The sequence below is a fragment of the Catharus ustulatus genome, chromosome 3 (assembly GCF_009819885.2).
Source record: "Catharus ustulatus isolate bCatUst1 chromosome 3, bCatUst1.pri.v2, whole genome shotgun sequence".
NCBI lineage: Eukaryota > Metazoa > Chordata > Aves > Passeriformes > Turdidae > Catharus > Catharus ustulatus.
The window spans coordinates 42093652-42116004 of record NC_046223.1 but is presented as its reverse complement, the minus strand read 5'-3'; the positions used below and the strand labels follow the sequence as shown (position 1 = coordinate 42116004).

General features: G+C 35.5%; 1 protein-coding gene across 21 annotated transcripts in view; it reads right to left on the bottom strand.

The window, feature by feature from the left end:
• AFDN (afadin, adherens junction formation factor) overlaps positions 1-22353 on the bottom strand; it is a 113102-nt gene that overhangs the window by 19035 nt on the left and 71714 nt on the right. For 20 of the 21 annotated variants that reach the window (XM_033053854.2, XM_033053865.2, XM_033053871.2 and 17 more), the window contains 7 exons: positions 20935-21021; positions 3450-3515; positions 3218-3291; positions 2581-2699; positions 1356-1550; positions 998-1089; positions 379-567 (listed from right to left, as the gene is read on the bottom strand). In XM_033053854.2, the coding sequence (XP_032909745.1) occupies positions 379-567; positions 998-1089; positions 1356-1550; positions 2581-2699; positions 3218-3291; positions 3450-3515; positions 20935-21021 (822 nt within the window). The remainder of the gene's footprint in view (positions 1-378; positions 568-997; positions 1090-1355; positions 1551-2580; positions 2700-3217; positions 3292-3449; positions 3516-20934; positions 21022-22353) is intronic. The other variant, XM_033053857.2, reaches the window with a different exon arrangement.

Below are 22353 nucleotides of genomic sequence, written 5' to 3'. Positions count from 1 at the left end.
CCACGTAAACCTTCTTGGAAGAATGAAGATTTAATTTGCTTTTCAGAAAACCACAAAACATTTTATAAGACAAACCCTGCTACCATTTACACCCCATTACCTCTAACAGGGGATTAAAATATCCCAGATAACAGGTCTACAAGAACATAGTAACAAATTCTGTGAAAGAAAAGGGAGGAAGATGGCAAAATGAGAAGGGAAAAAAAAAAAAATCCATAGGGTTCCTGAAACCAAGCCCATCTTGGCAGAAGTATAGTTGTTCCCATCTTGTGGTATAGTTACAGAGAGCTGACTACTCTGAAAAAAGTCTCTAGCAGTCCAGGAATGGAAAGCAATTTTCTGGTTTGTTTCCTTATACTGAAAAAAATTACTTCTCACCTGCATGGTAGTATTGATAGAATGATTACTTTCTGCCTGGAGCTGTGGTTTTTCTTCATAATTTGGCCACTGACTCTGAGCTGGACCCATTCGATCCTGGGACTTTGAAGCTGGGAATGTGAAATATTCTCTAGTATAGGTCTGTGTTGGGATGGGATAAGCTTCAGGTCGTGGTGGCAGAATCTGCTCCTGGAAAAGGCAGAAAAAAAATAAAGCAAAACTCACATAGATCTGTATGCAAGATTGCTCTAAACACTCATTTTCCAAATATTTTCTTTTGGCTCCTAAGAGCATTACTCATCTGGGACAGGAGATAAAGAGGTTGCCTAGTATCAAATATAACTGTGGCTATGACTCATGTTTTTATGGTCTCAAAGCGAGTATGCAATATTGTACAAACTTAAGAAATCATAAGGACAACTTCATGAACAAAATTTAATGAAATCATTGAAAACTGTCTCAACCTTTCATTAGCTGTAATAAGCAAAACCCCACCCACTCACAAGTGCCAGCACTGTGGTCAAATAATTCAGTAAGACACTGGTTTAACTCAAGCACACTGATACTATTGATAGATAAAGAAAGTTTAATAGCCAGCATTTTGCTTGCCACTTCTGACCTCTGTACAAAGATTTCCAGTAGAGACTGAGGTTATTTTGGTGGTAGTTCCAGATGCATAAGCATTCTTTCCCCCAGGGCTTGGAGGCTGATCTGTTGGAAAGTTAAAGGAAGTATTTACATGACTGTTAATAATAATTTACAGAACTTAAAAGACTTAATAAAGTACCAATATTCATAAACTAACTATGATTTTGTCTTTAGGTATTTCTAGCAAGAGGTTTGCTCCAAATGTTACCGCTACACTGGTACTTTAAACTTCATCCATTTTTAAAAACAATCACCCCTTTTTGAATACAACAGCCTCTAAAACTACTGGAGGAGGCATCTATCCCCAAAAGAAGAATAATTTTCCTTACTTGCTACATTGGGACTGGAACGATGATCAGCTCTGTTCTTCATCAATCTGTCATCTCCTGGGAGTTTCTTTGGTTCACTGTACTCCGTCCACGGCAGCTGAGGACTCTCAGGTGATCCATTTTGCGTGGAGTTGTTATACAGCTCAAAACCTTCACTCTTTGGTCGTGGTTTACCTGAGCCACGGCGGTCAGAAACTGTAACAGTTGGATATGTAGTTTCTCCTTTTCACTTAACTACTGCCTAGCGGATCTTTTTTCAAACCAGAGCTACCTTGAGCTTGTATTTAAAAACTCAGTTCCCAGCAAAGCTGGATTTAAAAATCTTTATTTATTCAAATATGCAATCCCAATCTTGTATCAAATATACAGAATTCCTTCAATCTGTGTTCTTCAAAAGAACTTCTGACAAGGTACCCCAACAACTGGAAAAACTAAGTATGTTATACTGAAAGGTCTCTGCATGACTGAGGCATATGGCATCTGGGATGCTGTTGTGAACTGTGATAATAAGGATTTGTTCTTTTAACCCATTCTTTCCTATACTGTGGTACTATCCTGTATGTAGAAAATGTCTTCATTGACAAAATTATTTCCTTTATAACATTATTTTATATTGTATTTTAATATGTCTTTTGTTAGTACCCTGAAGTAAGATGATAAAATAAAACATTGAAGAAGCATCCAAGAACTTCTTATGATCAGACACTGAAACTTAAAGAGATATATTTCAACATTTCTAGTTAAAAAAATAAAATAAAATTCAGTAGTAAAATACATTCCAGGGCTTCTGTTTACATTTATTTCTCTCCTACTAATTGCACTGCATTCTGTGGTTACAAGGGAGACATATTCTGAGAGGAGAGAAGCTCTTATAAAAGGGACAAAAATGTCATTAAGTTTAATGCCCTTTCTATTCATTATATTCCATTTGCTAAAATAAAAGTTAATTCAAATCAGAACTGTATTTAAATGCATAATTAAGTTTTTAAAGGTACATATGCAAAGGATTGATTAATTACTAGACTAGGAAAATTTCAAGCAGTATTTAAAACCAGATTAATTTCTGCTAAGAAAGGAAATTTCTTTTGCAATTATATTTCTTTTCTGATTTAATATTATAACAATACTTGGTAAGATACTGTAAATTATTATATTTTCTGCATTCTTTTAAATGCAGAAAGCAGACTTACAAAGCTGTTATCAATATCAACATTAGTATCTTTACCTCTTTGCATCATTGGGGATGGTTGATTAAGCAGGGTTGCCAGACCATGGTAAATTGCTCCTTGTTTTGCTACTTCTAGAGTTACTACAGAACCTGTCCTAGTCATAAGTTCTGCTGCCCTGCAAAAAAAGGCAGAGCAAATAAAAGAAAATTAAATTTGGTACTGTATTACTTACCCTTATTACCAGTAATATGTTGCCTGACAAAGCACACTTTTTCAGATTGATACTTAAAATCACTTTGAAAAAAATTACAAGATAATGATAAGAAGACAGGCTTATGCGTACAGACAATACCAACTGGCAAGTACTGTTTATTCCCAGTTTCTGCTTCAAAGGTCAGAAGCCACAATATTTAAAATTAGAGCTAAAAAATCTGTTCAAAACAAAAATCCCAATGGATATTACAATCTCTTCTATATAGATAACCCATAGCGTATTAAAAGAAGAGAAAAATAATACACAAACAGCTGAACTTGTTGCTAAGGTCATCCACAGCCAGGTATGAAATGCCAAGACAAAGCCTAAAGTGTAAAAAACACGAGCTTTGGTACATTATTAAGCTAACATTTTCTTCACAAAAAACAACCAACCAACCAAAAACCCAAACAAAAACAAGCAAGGAAAGCATTCCATACCTCTCCTGAGACAGGCCCACCAAACTTCGACCATCCACACTAAGCAACTGATCCCCTGCGGCCAGACGACCGTCCTAAATACATATTCAAGAGAAGGAAATTCATACACCAATGCTAACATGATCTCCATTAAAACAATCAATCATCCACACAAACTAGCAATCAAAGGATTTTAAAGCATTTCCAAAGGCTCTTTCTACTTTTGAAATTGACGATTAAGAATATTACTAACCACATCTGCAGCACCTCCTTTCACTACAGACTTGACGTATATTCCAAGTTTGTCTTGACCAGCACCCTACAGAAAAAGAGGCATTAATTTAGTTAATTTATATTTGATCTTTTAAGCACTCCACCAACTTTAATCAAAATTTTACATGGCTAAGTAAACCTCTACTTTTTCATTACTTTTATATATTTTCAAACTGGAGAAAAACCAATTATACAGAGAAGAGTTACATTCAATTTAAACCATATGAAAAAATTAATATTAGGCCTATTAAAACTGCAAGCTTTGTTAGAAGCAAAGAATATTTGGTCTTAATGTAAGTTTGAATAAGAAAAAAATACATTAACCAAAACTTATACTATAGAAGTCACTCTAGTTCCCTTCTAGTAAGAAACACTTATTTGCACTTTTACACGATATTTATACCTCTTTGTATCATGTTTTTAAAGAGAGCACTGTACCCCAGTGAAACAAGGTGCAGATTACATGAAAAAGGAATAGAAATGTTTTTTACATTCATTAGACTGTAAAGGAGCCAGGGTAAAGGAACAAAAAGTGCCTCTAGCTTTACATAAACAAGTAAAGCAGACATAAGTATTTTAGAATTGACAGAGCCAATATTTAAGTCTACTGTAAAACCATGCAATTTTGTTCATAAAACATCTTTCTCAAAAGTGTTCTGCTACATTTTGAAAGGACTGTTAACAGTGAACTTATTGCAAGACAGATATCAACAGATACCAAGATACAAGAATGAAAGCATCTATTCAAGCCATGCTGTTTTGTCATCCACATGCTCCAATGTACAAGACACCACACAAATCAGTCCAAATGTTAGTATCACAAACCTTTAAATTGTCTCTTATAATGTAAGACTATTACTTGTCATTTATCTACAACAGTGGCGTTTGACTCTGCAAGTCACTTAGGAGAGTGCTAAGTACGTTTCCAACAGAGCACAGACATTTGTAACATCATTTTTCTAATGCAACCCCCGAAGTTACTTTGATACTGAACATACAGATTCCTCCTTTTTTTCCCTCCTCCTTTTCAACTCTTCTTTTGGCAACAAAAGCATGCATTGGTCCCATTGTTATAATAAAGCAAAATAAGAATCAATGTGAAGATTATTCAAAGCTAGTGTTACACAGACATGGTTTTCTACACAAGTGAAAGACCTATTTTCAGTAAGTCTTAGGTTAATCCCAAATGTTTACACAAATGCCGCAGAAAAATAACTCCAAGTCTTACGATTCCAGATTAACATTCTACGTGTCCAAATTTTTAATAATTGCTTAAGCCGTACTTATGAATATAAAAGGAAAAAAAATGCAAAAAATAACTGAAATACAGATACTTTCTTTGTCTAGAAAGAATACAAAGACAATTAAAAGAATTTAGTTCCTTTTTGGTTTAAGAGAGCTAAAGAAACTTTGCCACAACTACAGAATAATTTTAACTTTATACCTGAAAAATTGACTAAAGTTATGAGAAACACAAGTCAGAAGACAGCTAGATATATGTAATGGAAAATGAAATCATGCTTCACAAATCTTTTTTCCTCCCCCAAGCAACCAAGATGTACAACACGAGGAAGGATGATCTAGCTGAACACCTAGACTTCCAAGAAGGACATCACAAGATCTTTTAGCAGTTCTTCAAGACTTCAAGGTGGCATGGAATAAGAAAGAACTTGTCTTTGTGTATTAGTAACGGGTTCAATAACGGATCAAAAGTTGTTAGTTTTCACAAGGAAGGAAGTTTGCAGAGGAGACCTGAATGAATGTGCTGTTCACCATGCTCAAACGTGCTCCAAAATAAAGGCAAACAATAATGTAACTAAATGTATAAAATATAAGATTCATCACATAAGTCAAAACCAAGAGTTGGAGATGGATCACTTGATGCTGAATACTGGAGCAGTGAGGGGGTAAAGATGTACTTCACCGGTTCAAATGTGAAGTAATGCTTCAACCTTCTAAGGTGCTGGCTCTCATCAGGGCACTGTTGGCAGAACCAGTTACCACCTCCCCTTGCTTAAATGACAGCATTTATATGTCCCTTTCTCTGCCTCCAGCCACTAAGTATACCTGAAGGTAAGATCCTTGAATTCCAAAGGGCAAAAGAATTGACAGCAGTTCACCCACCCACCCTTGCAGTTCTAACCTCATGCATCACATCTGTCATTGCAGGAACCAGACAGCAGCTTTTCTTGGTGGCCACCCTGACCAAGGAAAACCAGATTCCTCTGAAGCCACCTGGAACTGACAGCATTTTTATTCAGTCCCAACTTCAAAGGATGCTAGCAAGAATCTCTTCCCCTTAGATCCAGAAATTCAAAGATCTGTCTCATACAAAGATTAGGTAAAAACAAGCAAGCCTTTGGAAGAGTACTGCTATTTAAAATGGCACGCACATTAATCATGTGACTTTGGTACTCATGTATTGCATCAGACACTATATTCATCCATATACATCACCTTTCTCATGCTTGATTATGACTCCTAGAGCATATTAAACGAAGTTGAAACTTTCTCTATAAGCCTATGATACGTGGCTTATATTGGTTTGCAGATAATGATGAAATAAACATTTTTAATTGCACAAATACTCGTAAGAGTGGTTTCTAAACTGACTTTAACTTCTAAAGCCTAGTCCCTGTTTTCAGAGCCATCTTGTATCAGCTCAGAAATCTGGAAGCCAGCAGAACAGAAAAGAACGAAGCAGAAACCACCATGGTCACTAAAAATCAAAAAAGTTCACATTTAGAAAACTGTAGAATTCCAATTACTCCCTTACAAAATGACATTAACAGAACCATTAGGTTCAGGGGATAACAAGAATAATCAGAAACATGGAATAACCAACTAAGCATACACATGGCCTTCTCAGTTCACCAACAATCAAGAAACTGAAGGCCAATGGGATTATGAGTTGCACTGATAGAATTATTTCTCATCTCTCTAATCAGCCAGTAGAAAACACTTTCTTACTTCTCCTATCACATCTAGCATGTTTTAAATAATAAAACACAAACAAAATGCAATAAACCTCCACCCAGTGAAACATTTTCCATAGGATTTCATAATTAAATTGGGAAACAGCCAGGAACAACACTGCTGAAAGATGCCAAAGTGCAAACAGAATCTAAGATTATCAGTAGGGCTCTTTGAGGCTTTAGACAAAAAACCAAACAAACAACATAAACCCTCCCAAACAGATACAATGGACTCAGAAATTACAGAAAGCTAGAAACCAGGATGAACCATGGAATAGTTTGGGTTGAAAAGAACCTTAAAGACCATCTAGCTCCAACCCCCTTCTACTAGATCAGGTTGCTCAGAGCCCCATTCAGCTTGGCCTTGTACACTTCCAGGGATGGGGCATCCACCACTTAGCTGAGCAACCAGTTCCAATTCCTCACCACCCTCACAGTAAAGAACTTCTTTGGACCATCTAATCTGAACTTACACTTTTTCAGTTTAAAGCTATTCCCCCTTGTCTTGCCCTTCTAACAAGTCCCTCTGTAGATGTCTGGCTGGACCCCTTTAGGTATTGAAATGCCACAATTAAGTTACTCTGGGGCTTTCTCTTCAGGCTGAGCAATCCTAATTCTCCCAGCCTTTTCTCACAGGAGAGAAAGATCTTACACTTGTTTTTGTTATGTTCTTTGGCTAAAGGCACCACAGCTGGAAGATCCTGTATCAGTTGGATTCTTGCTCTAACTGTGCCTATACTCTAACCCTGACAGTAATTCTTCATTGTGATTCAAAGGAGCTGACATTTTAGTCCTCATTGCTTCTTTTTCAGTGTTTTTATGATGTCTATAGTTTCAATCTCTTTCCTGTTTTTTTTAAAGGAAGTTATGAGCAGATGTGTTACCTCCAAGTCATCTCACTTAAATACAAAATTAATACATTTTGAAAGCATAAAAATTATTTTAAAATAAATCTCTGTTCAGATTACATTAAAAAAAATCTTTATCAGTTTCCACATCTACTCATAGGTTTTCCTGTTTTCATTTACTGACTTTACAATAAAACAGATTTCTTTGTGAACTACTTATTACACTGCTTTTCTTTCAAAGGAATGTGAAGGTCAACATAATTAAAATCATTCCTCCGCAAATACAGCAATAAAATGTGTGTATCAATAATAAAAATATGATAAACCTTCTTTGCACTTCATTTTCTCTGATCCTTAATACCAGAAGCATGTGTATCCATATGGCTTTTAGTCCTAACAGAAGAACACAACTCTAAAGGAGTCAGATGACTGTGGAAAGCAAGAATGCAGAGATTAACATACTGAAACCTACAGTATATTTTCTCAAATATACATAACCAAATACCAAATCTTGAAAACCTTTTAAAATATTTTTCAAAAAATAATGTAAGATATTCAATATTTTTAAAAGCCCCTCTAGAGCTACCAGTGTACCCATTTTCTTTCACACTTGATGAAACTTTTTCCAGTAATCCTTGCAGAAAGTAAAAGATACCCTTTGGAGGAAAAAATTTGGGAAATCCTGCCCTTTAAGTAATAATTTAAGGAAAAAACCTGCTAAACTACTACTGCTGCTTCAGTTCACCTGGGTGACAATACTCCTGAACTGAACTGACTATAACACTACTCTGAAGACCTCTAAATGATATATCTACTTTTACAACACATAGCCAAAACAGAACCCTAGGGAGAAAAAAGTTCTATGAGGAATTTATTAGCTGAACACAATTCAACAAATAGTGAACTGGAGACTGAAGAAGGGAACATGGTATTTAAAAATGCTGATACCATCAGATACCACCAGCTTCAATACAAGAAACACCTCCATTCTGTGCTTTTACAGTCCAGTTAAATATTCAGTACACAAAAGCCTTTATGCACAAATAAAGTGCACAAAGCAGAGAGAATTAGTTTCGAGGCCAGCAGTAAAGCACTATTCACACATTTCAGGATTTTTAAAATACTCCAATAGTAAGTTAATTACAGTGACAGTAGTAGTGCACTTTATATAGAGTGTCAGGAAGAAACCCACCTGTCTGCTCCCATATTGTCTCACACTTGGAGCTGTGCAGGCACTATTGTGTTGTGGCAGGTCCCATGACAGACCTGGCTGGAGGCTCAGCTGATCTCAGTCTCCAGCTCCCCTCCTTCCAAATACAAGCTTTGTTTTCAACTTAATCAGCTTCCCTAAATTGTTTACAGCACAGCATGACTTTTCGTAACAGTGCAGGAAAGGAGGTTGACAGGAGGGGCTTGGATAATTAAGGGAGGTGGATTCCATTATTTGGTGAAGAATTTTATTTTCAACCCAACAACTTCAACCACTTGAAATTCCTAAATCCTACTATATCTCACCTATTAACTTTTCAAGCAGCTCTGTGTAACGTCTGCAAAACAACTGTATTCCAGTGGGAGCTGAGCCCCAGAACAACTGCAAAAACAAACACCTACATACATGCAGGTTCCCACACAGAGAAGTAAACTACAGTGGCAAATGTCTTCATTTTAAGCTTTTGAACACCTGCATGGCAAACGCATTGAAAAGATACTTCCCAGTTTTGCCAAGTCCCGCCTAAGTTCTTTCTAAGTGTAAAAAAAACCCATAACTTTAGCAAGGGATGGAGGTGAATGACACATGTAGAACTGATGAAAATGCATCCGGCTAAAAAACACAATGCACTTGTGTAGTTACACAATGGGATAAAAATGTTGTGTTCCTGCCCACCCCTCCCATTGTATTCCCGCCACCCCCCTCCTTTTTATTCCAGAAAGCTTTATTAGGTCTCTGAGGCAAAACATTAAAAGATTCTAGAAAATAATCTTCTCCATGCTTAGGCTTATTCATCTTTAGGATGCACAAAGCCAACGCATTGGAGAAACTGAGGCAAGCTATTAGATCCGAACCCAAGATGAAGATTTGCGTAAGATGCAATACCTGTACAAAGATTTTCTAATCATCTCACAGTTATCTTAAGAAGCAATTAAATGTTTTAAAACAGCACAAGTTGAAAGATGTTAACACATTGCACTCGCAAGTTCATTATGCACTTGGAGTTTAGTCAGAGTATGAAAATTAATTTGCTGTGGCTTACAGGTTGGAATTTGATGACAAAGGACAACTTTTCCATTTAACTGGAATTTTAATAACTGGAATTTTAAAAGGTTTTCTAACTCTGCTTGGGAGGTAAAAATAATTACAGGATACTTGTGCATACTGAAATCTGTTTAGAATGGTAACTTGGATCTATTCTAAAGCTAAATGAAGAAAAGAATGTATGGGAAAATGTTTAAGTGATCAAACTACATTATAAAAACTAAATAAACAAGGAGTCCTTCCTTACTGAGAACTAGAATAAAAGGAGCTACAAGTCAAGAGGATAAATGAAAAACTGAGGTGTGAAACACTATCAATAAATCCAGAGATTAAAACTTACCAGCAGTTCTACTTTCCTTTGATCTACCTTTATTTCATCTGTGTGGCCCCATTAGGATTTGACAATATTTAAAGTGGGACTGAAGGAAGATAGGGAATATTTTAGAAAAGAGGAGTAGCTTTATTTTTGACAAGGCAAGTTAGTTTGAAATAGTTCTTATCACAGAACAAAAAAGGTTTAGAAAAATCTTACAAGACGGGAGTCTAATTCTACAATGCTACACAAAGATTCCCTACCTGTTGTCCAAAATGGTATTTGCCCCCTTGAAGCCTGGTACAATTTTCTGCTTAACTACAAAAATCCTGTCCTGTTAAAGAAGCTAAAGGACCAAGCTGGATAATGTAATCTAACCTTAGTTTTTGAAATAGCCTAACAAGAAACAAGTCCTTTTCCATCACATCCACTTATATTATATCAGTACACAGTAGCCCATAACTGTTTGCTCAATTAGCATTATTTTGCAAGACCCTCCTTGTTCTAAAAGGATTGTGCCCAAAATATTGCATTTGCTTAAAAATATCACTATGAAAACTGTAGAAATAAAACAAGCAGCATTAAAACACCCAACCAAAACAAACCATCACAGCTGTAGAGAATTCAGACCAATGAAGAAATGAACAAGATAAACTACAGTGATCTAAAAAAACAAACCTGCTACTCCTACATCAGAGATGTAAAACTGAGGATGTACAAAAGTACCACAGTAACGAATTAAAAAACATGACAGATTTTTAATGAGAGTAGTTAAAGAGAACACATGTTATTGCTGGTGTTGCTATGTCACAAGATGAGTTTTATAAAACTTCCTTGTCAGTAACAGATACAGGAAACTCTGGCTCACATAAATTCCATCGGCTATAAAATCAGAACACACCATATAGTGCAACTGTATAGAAAAGTCACAGTTTGAGTAACAGGAATATCTGACAGACTTCTTAATGGCAGCACCACAGCTATCCATAACAGCTGGTGAGTCACCACAGAAGCATTAAAAGCAGGCAGAAGAAATTCTGCTTGCTCCTCCTTCCCGTTTGGTACTTGCCAGGACAAGCAACCGTAAAGCCATGGTGTAAACAAGAGCCAGCTCCTTCTAGTGAGAGTCAACATGCAGTTTCATTCCCAGGTGAGCCACCCATGCTGTTACATGCTCACGGGGACCTGCCACCTGCACAATGGTGGCTTGGAGGTGCTGAGACATCACACAGCCCCACCAGTATCCCAGTCTAAAGAATGTCAGGGAGTGAAGGTCCATCTGTTAACCAGGTGCTAACCTCTTAACAGCTGAACTACTCTCATCCCTACATATCCCACCCAACATAGGTGAAACACAAACCTGCTGTACTTTCTGTGAGGTTAGCAATATTCTTGCAGTTTTAGGAGTCCTGTAAAATGACCTGGTTATTTCAATACCTATAATGAGAACTAAAACTACAAAAACTATTATAAAAGCACTTTTACAGTTGTTAAAAATAACAGTAGAATTGTATTTAGTAATTAAGGAAAAACTATGCATCTGCAGAGCAGATCTGCAGTACAGCACCTAACCAAACCGGTGCTTCTCCAGACAATTAACGGGAAGGTCTTGTCATTACTTGTTCTGAAGCCTCTTTTGCCCACACCCCCTGAGCTTCGTATACTTTGTTTATCATTCCGATAAAACTGGAGCAATGAACAGCTTCCAGTGAAGACTGGCAAAATCATACCTGATTAAAAAAAATACCCTTTAATAACAATTCTTTAAAAAAATGGTACATGTATTAAGAGTAGACTTTCATTTCCATAAAATGTCAGTGTGTCTTCCTAATGATCTTTCAATATAGAAAAGTACATTTCTGTCGTAAGTATACATACATGTAAATGGTTGCACATTTAATATAAATAGTAAAATGAAAAAGTAGTCCTGAATTGAAAGTATCTTCCCTCTCCAATTATACTTTGAATCCACAAGTGTCATACAGTCATCAACCTTTTCAAGTAATACTCCAATTTAAGTGGCTTCAGTTACCAAGACTGTATGTCAAAACACTCCAGTAGTTCACATAACCACAGATCTTTTACAATAAGTAATTTTCAAGATTTTCTTGGATTTGTCATAGTTATGTAAACATGAACCAAAATTTTATTTTAATAATGTAAGTATGATATATATGCATGCACACATACACAAGTGTACTTTACTAAAGGTATCTGGGATGTCTCATAGTGCTTACAGTCAACAGTTTTCCCAAATCACTTAAGCTTCTGTGGTATTTTATAAAAATTAAGCAGTTTAATACAGGATGAATCAACTTCAAATAAAATGTGTTTAAAGAAAATAGCATAGAAATGTAGCTTATCAAGCCCGATACCAGCCATCAGGCCTGAAATCTTTTATCTGCCTACACCCAGAGTGGATTTGACTGATTTTTATCATGGCTAATTTCTGATTCCAGATTCTTAAGCTTACACAGAAGATCTCTGCAAGTTGTAATAAACATCCTTAAAAGCAAGTTTATGGAACAGAATCAAGTCTCACTTTAACTGCCCTGGCAAGTAATTAGTCTAGAAGCAATTAAATAACCCAAGCTTGTAAGCATTTTTAAAAATAACAGTTTACTAAACTATGCAGCAAATTTACAAATTCACTCTCTAGGAGGCAAAAGCTTTTGACCACCCAAAACCTCACATTCCACAAAGCTGCATGCATTCTTATGTTGCATCTGGATGAGTATGTATTTTATCTGTTTTAGGTACCAAGCATACTAAGACTTACTGAACTATTTGCTGTGGGCCCAGAGGCAGGAGAAAGGCCAACTTTACCAACTTTACAGCTACTGATCCCACCTATCACAAAGGCAAACTTTTTTCGACTCAAAAATCGGAAAAACACCACTGTGTCAGAGAAAACTAAGGTCTGTGTTGCCTCAAGACCAATGCAGACACTTTGGAAATCTGTCATCATTAGACAAAATACTTTTCAAATACAAATGAGGTGAATGAGGTGAACCAGCCTAATGTATCTAAAACTGATGTTAGCTGTGGCTACAGCTGCTCTGAGTCATGTTGTACCCTGACTTAAAAAGAATTTTAAAACTGACCCATGCTCTACATACAATATATTTCTGCTTTCCCCTCTCACATACTCCTCCATGTCAGGGGCCAAAACCCAAATGTTTCTGGAGTTAGACAAAGTACAGTCACAAGTGGGCAAAATATTTCCAATTAAACAAAACAAGCACTATAAACTCAAACTTTGGTGATAATCAACATTATTCAACAGGTAAAGAAACTTAGCATTTAACTGCTATGACCAATTTCACAGCAGCTTTAAATTGCACTGAGTGGGAAAAACAGATGAAAAGTCTTGTTATCAGGGAAAAAAAGGTAGATTGGCAGCAGTACATCCAACAACGTAAAAACTTTATGCCTGGTGTATCCAGATGCTCCACTTATAAGAAACTTCTAAGGCAGTAAAGAGAAAAGACTGAAGAGTTTTGTTGCTATTTTTAATGGAACAAGGGTTACGTGTTACTTTTAAATAAAATAATGTTTGCAATCTTGGTTGACTTGCACACAAAGTAAGCAAGTGAATATACTCTCATCTTCTAAATGTGCTTCTCACAGAACCCAGGATGTTCTGAAGTGGATCTCATGAAATGGCATTAATAAATTATACTCTACTGTACTCTTGTGCATATATAGTTGTTTGGGGATTTTAACAGTGTTCAGCATGGAAAGCAGATACACTGACAGAAAGGGCTTGAGCATCTTCTGTGCTAAACAGAAATACATAAATTTACAACAGCATGATTTCTCTCACACTCCAGGAATGCAACTGGCCTAATATTTCATACTAAGATTGGAATCCAGTAAGCAACAGTTCCTAACTTATTTTACTTTACCTTTACTCTCATGAAATGGGAAAGGTGGTAAGTAAATGCAAAAGGTTTCATAGGCAACATTTGTAGAAGACTAAGCAAATTTTGTTCATTAGTCGTTCTTAACATTTCTGAAAAAAGAAGTCTTCTTTATTATTACAAATGCTGCAACTTAATATGATGTACTACAAATGCATTAAAGGTCCTCTTATTTTTCTAAAAAACAAGTTAAACACATGAGCTTGTTTGATTCCACTTCTCTCTTTTGTTTTGAAGGAAAAACCTTTCACTGAGCTCAAGGAAAATATATTGCTTGAGAATATTTCACCACAAAAGGGTTAACTTTTTAATGTAAATTTGCTATAAATACTTCATGAGCACAGACATACTAAGAGCTACTCAGAGTTATATACAAATCTACAAATTGTACTGCAGGTTCTGTGATGCTCTTCCTTGGTAAGTTAATTCTGATCCTATGTTTCACCTTAATTATGTCTGCATTGGGCTTTACAGGCAAGACATACTGGGCAATTTATTTTGGAAAAAACTAACCCTATATCTCTGCACTTTTTCAAAGAAATGGCACTTGCCTCTACATATAAGCCAAAAAACACAGAGCATTAATTTCCACATAATACAGGCTCTGCAGTTTCAGATGGATACAAGGTAATCCAGAATCAGTGTGCACACTAACACATAGTATCAAGCACATAAATTTCTACGCCAAATGAGAGTATTACTCATACAGTAAAAAAATCAACACAGAACTTACTAAGTTCCAAAAATCTTTTTCATTAATAGAAGTAACAAGAGAAAAACAAAACAAAACCAAACAAAACAAAAAACAACAACAACAAAATAAGCTGTATCTAAACAGAATTTTCAAAGTTATTAGAATGCCAGAATTTAATGAAGTCTGGTACAGGAATTCTAACTACAGTGTATACGCGCTGCAATTTTAGCAGGCATGCTAAGAAGTGCCTGCATACAAGGAGAAAATGGCATGTGAATCTTATAACTCACTTTCTTTCAGAAGGCCTAGAATACATGTCTGGATCGCCTATTCACTTTATCAATTTAAATATGAGCGAATAAATAAGATAAAATCCATTCCACTTGAGCAGAGCTGAGGTGTCACAGCTACTGAGAAGAACAACCACCCTGTGATGGAGTAACCTTGAGATTTTACACAGCACACAAAAGCACTAACAAAATTTTATACAATATCTACAGGGCACCAAAATTTAGACAAAAACTCTGTTGGAAAGTAGGAATCAACAAAAACCAGGCAAATTGCTAACACACAGCTATTTATTTGTTAATGATGAAGACTAAACTGGCAACCTACATACTATTTTATTTCTGTGAGACTGAGAAATCTGTCCTGGAAATGAGAGTTAAATACTGTATATTCCCTAAGGTACTCCTAAGAAGCCTGTTAAGGTAACAGCAGTAGTTTAGATGGCTGAGGTGAATTTGTACTGAATACTAAAAAAAAAAAAGAACAAAACCAACAAAAAACCTCCACAAAACAATTTTAAATCTTATTACTGAAACATTTCAATTAATTCACGCTGGGAGGAAAGGCCAGAAAATTTCCTTAAATACTTAGAAAACACAGTCACAGGAAGACTTCAAATACTGAGGTATCTAAAATCCTAAGACCGGGAACACGTGTAAAAAGTTAACAAAGTAAAAAAAAAAAAAGAAAAAAAAAATCCTATCAACTGTCTATATTTGCAAACACAGGTTAGAAAGATGCACATTTGTATATTGCAACCAGTACAGTTAAATATAAGCATAATTTTCAACTTTGGGAAAAAATAATTTAATGAATGTTTAAACCTATTCCTTCTACATGGATCTCCTACAAAATATTTATAGAAAAAGCCTTCAGAAAAATTTTACATCAAAATTGATATTCCTGTAGTCTCAAACCCTCACCCTCCATAAATTTAATACCTTGAACTGACTGTTAAATATAAAATGACAAACAATGGTTTAGAAATTAAAGCAACTTAGAATCATTTAACTTATCCTTAAGAGGAAACAAGGTTGCCAAATAATGCAAATTATTTATGAGTAATATGTTACGTATTTGTTTTTAGAACAGAAAGTCCATTCCCTGGAGTACTTACTGCTGAACTGTCACACTCATGTTTAAAATGCTTGTATTAAAAACCTCTCATTATTTCAGTAAGCACTACTTAGTCTGAATAAAAATCCTAGAAAATACACTCTGATTTATGTGCCAGTGGGGCCATATACATATCTATTTTAAGGTCCTTGCATATATTTTAATGTAACTTCTTCTGTTTATACTACCAAAAGATAACTGGACAAGAAGTAGAATTGTGCCACACTTTAAAGAACTAAATCACAGTACACTTATGAGTATAACCAGTATGCAAAGATTAATCAACAAAAGTTGCTCTATTGTTCCTGCAGAACATGGGAATCTTTTCTTTTGTGCAGTAGTAATCTAAACAAAGTTTAAACACCTCTCCTCTGCAAACACGTTGAATAAGACACCCTAACTGCAACGAATTTGTATGTTCTGGTCTGTTCAGAGGGGTCTAGAAAGTGGTAAAAATCTTACATTTTCTGGGACATTGATTTTAATTATTCTACTAAGATTTTATAAGAAGAAAACAGACTTTTAGAGGAGCCTGGATTAAAGCCAACCAATATGACAAGTAAACAGATCACAGGTCATGCTATTCATGCTCTGGCACAATAAAACAGTAGTTATCACACCTGGAACTTTAAATATTAATAGTCACTTCCACAAATTTCAGAATTACATATGAAGAACAAGCTAAAAAATTAGTTTCTTCTTTCTAGATTTTAGGAAGTTAGCTACTAACATCTGACTATATTTAACTGCATGCTGTATTACATAGTTGCTACATGAACAAATAACTACTGGCAGGTTTAAACAGGCAAGAGAGCAGGAAAAAGTACAGGGATAGTAAAACTTCAGAGAAAAACAGTCCCAACAGAAACCTGAACGGACTTACCATGGATTCTGTTCTTCCAACAACAGAAAACCACATTTTGATCTCCGGGACTACAGATCCTTGAAAGAAAAAAAACAATTCTCCACTTCTCTTCCAGCCCTCAACAGCAACCACCAGCTCTAGTCTGCTGGATTTTCCAAGATACCCATCAAGATAACTCGGAGCTCGATGCTATGACACAGTGTAGCATTTATCAACACCAGCTATAACCAATACAATATTCAGACTCTTACGTAATCAGTTATGCTCTGACTTCCATATACTTTAGAGGCTTTATAAAACTCTGAAAACTGCTAGAAAAAACAAAAACGGAGCCCTTTTGTACTAAAGACAAAAAACCTCCAAATTAAACAGGAAGTAATGTGTTGGCCCACAGATGGCTAAGAAGTCACATGCGAAAGCCCCCAAAAAAGTGATATATTTTTAAAGTAAACTGCATGCACACGCAGCTTCCAAATCATCTGGATTTCATAAAAACTTAACCACAATGTGGTTGGAAGTCTGGCAGCTTTTAACATCAAAACATCTTTCAGGGTTAGAGCAACCAAAGTCTGCACACAGCCTCAAAAAGCAACACTGTTCCCTGTTCCCTATGCCCGACCACTCCTACCAACTACATTTCCATATACCTATTACAAAAGCTATTGCTAATAAAGCTACAGAGTATTACTGTAAGAAAACATGCAATATCTACCAAAGGGCAGAACAACAAGTTATTCTTCTGGATCACATATGAAACTATACAGTATAATTTTAAATAAAAATAAAAATTTGTTTAAAGCATTCAGTTTAAGAATTGCTGTTAGGTATTTCCCTAATTTATAAAAAACACAAAACAAACCCAAACAAGCACAACATTGTTTACAGGGCTCTGGGAGCTAACAGTTGTTTCATGATTAAACTCGTTTTCTCTGCTATGCTTGCATATAGCATATGCACTTACTACATGTTTGCTCAGAGGGGCTGTCCTGCCTCAGATAACACCAAAGTGAGGTGAATTAGGTGATGCACTGAATTTCTGCTCTCTCTGGCACTCCTGGCTGGCCTCTAAAACTTCCAGTTGAATAAAATATGAGTAGCTGTGATTGGAAAGTGAAAGATGTAATGTTTAAGTGCATTTACCTATCCTCCTAGGTGGGAGGAGGATCTAATACAAGGTGCCTCAGGGACCTAACACTTTCATATACTCCTTGACTTGCCCCTTCAGGTTTTGTTTTGGTTTTAATTACATTAATGTACACATGTTTGCACTCACTTAGGATCCCAAGGTGATACTTCTATCTTAAGAATAAGGAAGTACACAGCATTTCGATGCAAGTTGCATCCCTTCTCTGCTTGTACAACCTTTGCTTCAACTGCAATCCTTGTTTTTTAATTGCAGAAGAGAAGGTGTAACAATCACTTGATAATTAGAAACATTTGGTGTAAAGGTATTATATAAAACATGATTTCTAATTTTGTCATTAGAAACTCTTAATTGGCACAGACTTTAGGCTAATGAAACCCCAAAATGAATAAAAAAATAAAAAAATTATTAGATTACAATTTTTTACGTTTCCTCAGAGATGAACACAGATTTACCAGGAAAGCACACATTTTTTGCAATGGGTAGAAGAAGAAAAACAGCCCATTGGTATCATTTTTCTTTCTGATCCCCTGAGAATCTGCCCATTTTGTCCACCTCTAGAATATCATCAAGCTGCATGTTAGCAAACTTCATCCAAAGCCCGTGACAAGTATGAGAAGCCCCGTAACAGACAGCAAGAAAAGCACTGACATGCAAAGATATTCTCACATGTTACTGAAAACAAGTATTTTGTCACATCACAGGAAAAGAACTGTTTTCCTAACAAAAGCTAAACAGATTAAGAGTTGTCCTTCACTGGTTGGAGCAGGGCCTGCTAACCACCTGCATTTTCTACTGTTCCAGCCCTTTCAAAGCACTGTAGAAACCAATAGTTCAATAAACGTAACTGGGTCAGCAATCAAACTGGGTTCCTGTGCAGGGCAGCAGCAACTAGGCATTCCTGAAAGTATGAGCTTTCATTTCTTCAACTTCTTATGAACACTTAATAGCCAACCTTTTAGCATTAGAAAGTTTAGAAAAATCTGCATCTATTCTCACACTTGCCTCTCCCTCTCATTTCAGGTATTCCATCCAATTAATGTTTAGAAAATTTTAACAAATAGTCTATTAGACTTCTTCCTACATTTTCAAAGTTAAAAATGAGAATTTAAACTTTTATGCCGCTAAAAGACATACTACAGGAGCCATGTAGAAAAAAAATGCTAGTAAGTATCAACAATATAAGGAATAGAAAGAAATAATGCACCAACTCTTCCTAGCTTCTCAGTCACACACTCAATTCTCTAAACTGTTCTGCTCTGACCATATCGAGAAAATTAACGCTTGTGTATTCTTTGTATTCTTCTTTACTCTTTTTTAAAAGTGAAGCCTATTGCAGGAAAAACACTGATAATTACTCACAGTAAGGAACTTTGAACCTCCTGAAAATAATCCTACTTAACTACTACAGCAACTTGTTTCAAACAGTGCATAATTTCAATGAACATTCTGATGACTTCATATCAAGCAGAAGTACATACACCAAAAAATAAAACAATCTGTTTCTTGCTTGTTTCAGACAAAGATTTAATACATAACTGTTTTTATATCAGAATTCCAATATTAGGGCAGCACACAGCAGTAAAATGGAATAGGACTTCCTGAACCAGTGTTTCTACAACTGAGCAAATGAAAACTCTTCCTTCCATGACTGATCATCATAAAGAAATCAAGAAATGTATAAAATGGCTTGTAAAAAACTTTCAGATCAAGCTTACAGTAGCACTGTTACATACTGCTAATGGAAACTAAATGTCAGTTGTTAAATCAACATCTAGAAGTCAGTCAGCTCCAATGAGAAAGGAATTTTTCCCCCCTGTAATATGCTGTTTCATTCTACATGAGAAATTAGATTTCACAGAGTAAAGTGGGAAAAAAATTACTTCCATGGCACATTTTGAAACATTCAACAGAAATGCAGATGGCAGTCAGAAGTCTGATACATATTTAATCCAGTGTCAAAATCAAGTATTTGCTTCTCAAATTATTAACCCACTTCACTAAAATCAGAGCAGAATATTGAGTAACATTTTTCAGATCCTGAACTGTTTCCTGAATAACTGCTGATTGTTTAGCACTATACACCTGACACCAGGTATTCCTTTACACATGTAAAAATAATTCTTAAAAGCTGATACCACGCAAGATTACCATTGCAAGAAGAGATTATGAAATAAGTGAAGGTTGTAAAAAAAAAACCAAAAAACCAAACAGTGCTGTTTAGAAGCAATTAACTATGTGAGGTAATATAAAACAATCACGTTTTCAGCTCATGCACTGAGTGCCAAGGAGTACCACAGTATTCTGAAGTTTCATGTACTACACAGTGAGGAAAGACTTGTTCCATCTATTGTACACCACACAATCACAACACAGACTTTCGAGTATCACTGCTGTATAATTTATAACAAGTTTTAAACTCAAAAAGATGATGTCTGCTATTTGATTCAGTTAATAAAGCAAAACCAACCAACTAGTGGAGTCTTCCATCTGGTGGCTGGAGCTGTATGTGCAATCTATACATTACTATGTACTGCTACTAGCTACAGCATACACCCACAGTTTTAGCTGTTATGAATCCATTCTTGCACCTCTACACTGTGCAAAAGACAAGGTGCTGTCTTCATGGCAGAAAGTATTCAAACTTTAATGTACACATTTGAATTGTTTTGCTTATTCATCAATTACACACACACATTCTTTGTGTTTACTTCTTTACTTTCAGCAGAAGCACTAAATACACCTGTCTATTAATTCTGTTTAACACCACTGCTGAGTTTTGGCTCTGAAGAAACTGGATAAACCTGTAGCAGAGGTTTGAATTGAAATGTCCTAATAACTACATCCATATTATATTTCCATTTGTATTGTCCACATCTTTTCTGTATTTTACAGAACTATTCCCCAATCAGAATAAAAGCATGATCAACACAATGTGTACAACCAACTTAAGGGAAACAGACTTTTCCCATTAACATTTCCACAGTAGGTTGATAAAAACAGAAGCTTTTTTTCAATAAGACTTAAACAAACTGACTTCCATACCTTGGCAGCAACGATGCTCAGTCCCATTCCATTTTGTTTTTTTAGTGTTACAGTGATAATTTCAGGTTCTTTTCTCAAAGGCTGAGCCTATTGAACAGCAAAGGGGAAAAAAGAAAAAATTCAGAAGTTCATATTCACTTCCAGGCTAGGAAACTAGCTAAGCAAAATAGTTCATGACAAACAAAACTACTTTGTTAGAGCAGCAGGTCTCACATCCAAAATAACATATCTGGTATCTATTTTACAGGTCGAATAGCTAACATTTAATTAAGATGCATTCATATTAAGTACTATACCTACGTGATACTACTCTGCTGAAACTTTGAGGTCTACTCATTGTTTCTCCTTCTTTAATTCAGTAAAGAGATTACTAATGAATCACAAATTGAAATGTAACAGGTCCATAAAATTGTAGTAACTTTTTAATGAAAACCGAAGTTCAGACTCCATAGGCCCCTATTACAAAGGTGAGGGTGATCTACACAGAGAGCTCAATCTTTAGTGCTGAATCTAGAAGATATTATCTTTGCAGAATTATTAAGAAGCCAATTAATTTTGAAGGCAGAGTTAAAGCTTTAAAATAAAGTTCCAAAAAATTTCACTTCTGAATACTCTTGAATACAGCCGGAGTCCCCAGACATGTTCAGTAATTTCTTTTTTTTTTAAATCTTTTAATTCCGCCAGTTCCTCAACCCAAAAAGTTTTCATCACAATCTTCATTAGCTGAAGCATGTCAGTTGGAGCACATTAGCTTGTATTCATACTGAAACACAACTGCAAGTTCCACAAGGCCCATGACAAGTAAAAATATAAGTCAAGGAGAGTAATTAAAAAAGTAATAATACTTCCTGATTGAGCTAAAGTATTAGAAATGCAAGTAGTTTTTAAGCTGAAAATACTAATTACAAATATGACGCTATTTCTGTTTAGTTGCTCTAAAAATTATTTCACATAAAGCCACCACCTTTCCAAAACCAAGCTATTCTGTAACTTTGATATTCACGGCAGAAAAAACCCACCACAAAACAAACAAACCAACCCTTACAACAACAACAAGTATAGTGTAAAGGAAAACTAAAGTTGTTTTTTTTTTTGGGTTTTTTTTGTTTTTTTTAGGAATAAGCACCAGAATAGAATTTAATACTGAATATTTGGTTGGTAACTGCCAATTTATAAATAAAAGCAGCCTGCAATTCCATTCATAAGTTATTTACAGATCCATGTCCATATATATTTTTGCCTGTGTTTAGAAGAAATTTCTTCACTGTTAATTCTCAGACTGGGGGAATACAACAAAGTTTGCTTATGTGAAAATTATAATCATGCTGCAGCCTAGAAAAACAGTGACTTTAAAAAAAATCTCCAAACAGTTCCTTAAATGCACCAATTCACTGATGAACTACATGTTTAACAATGAAG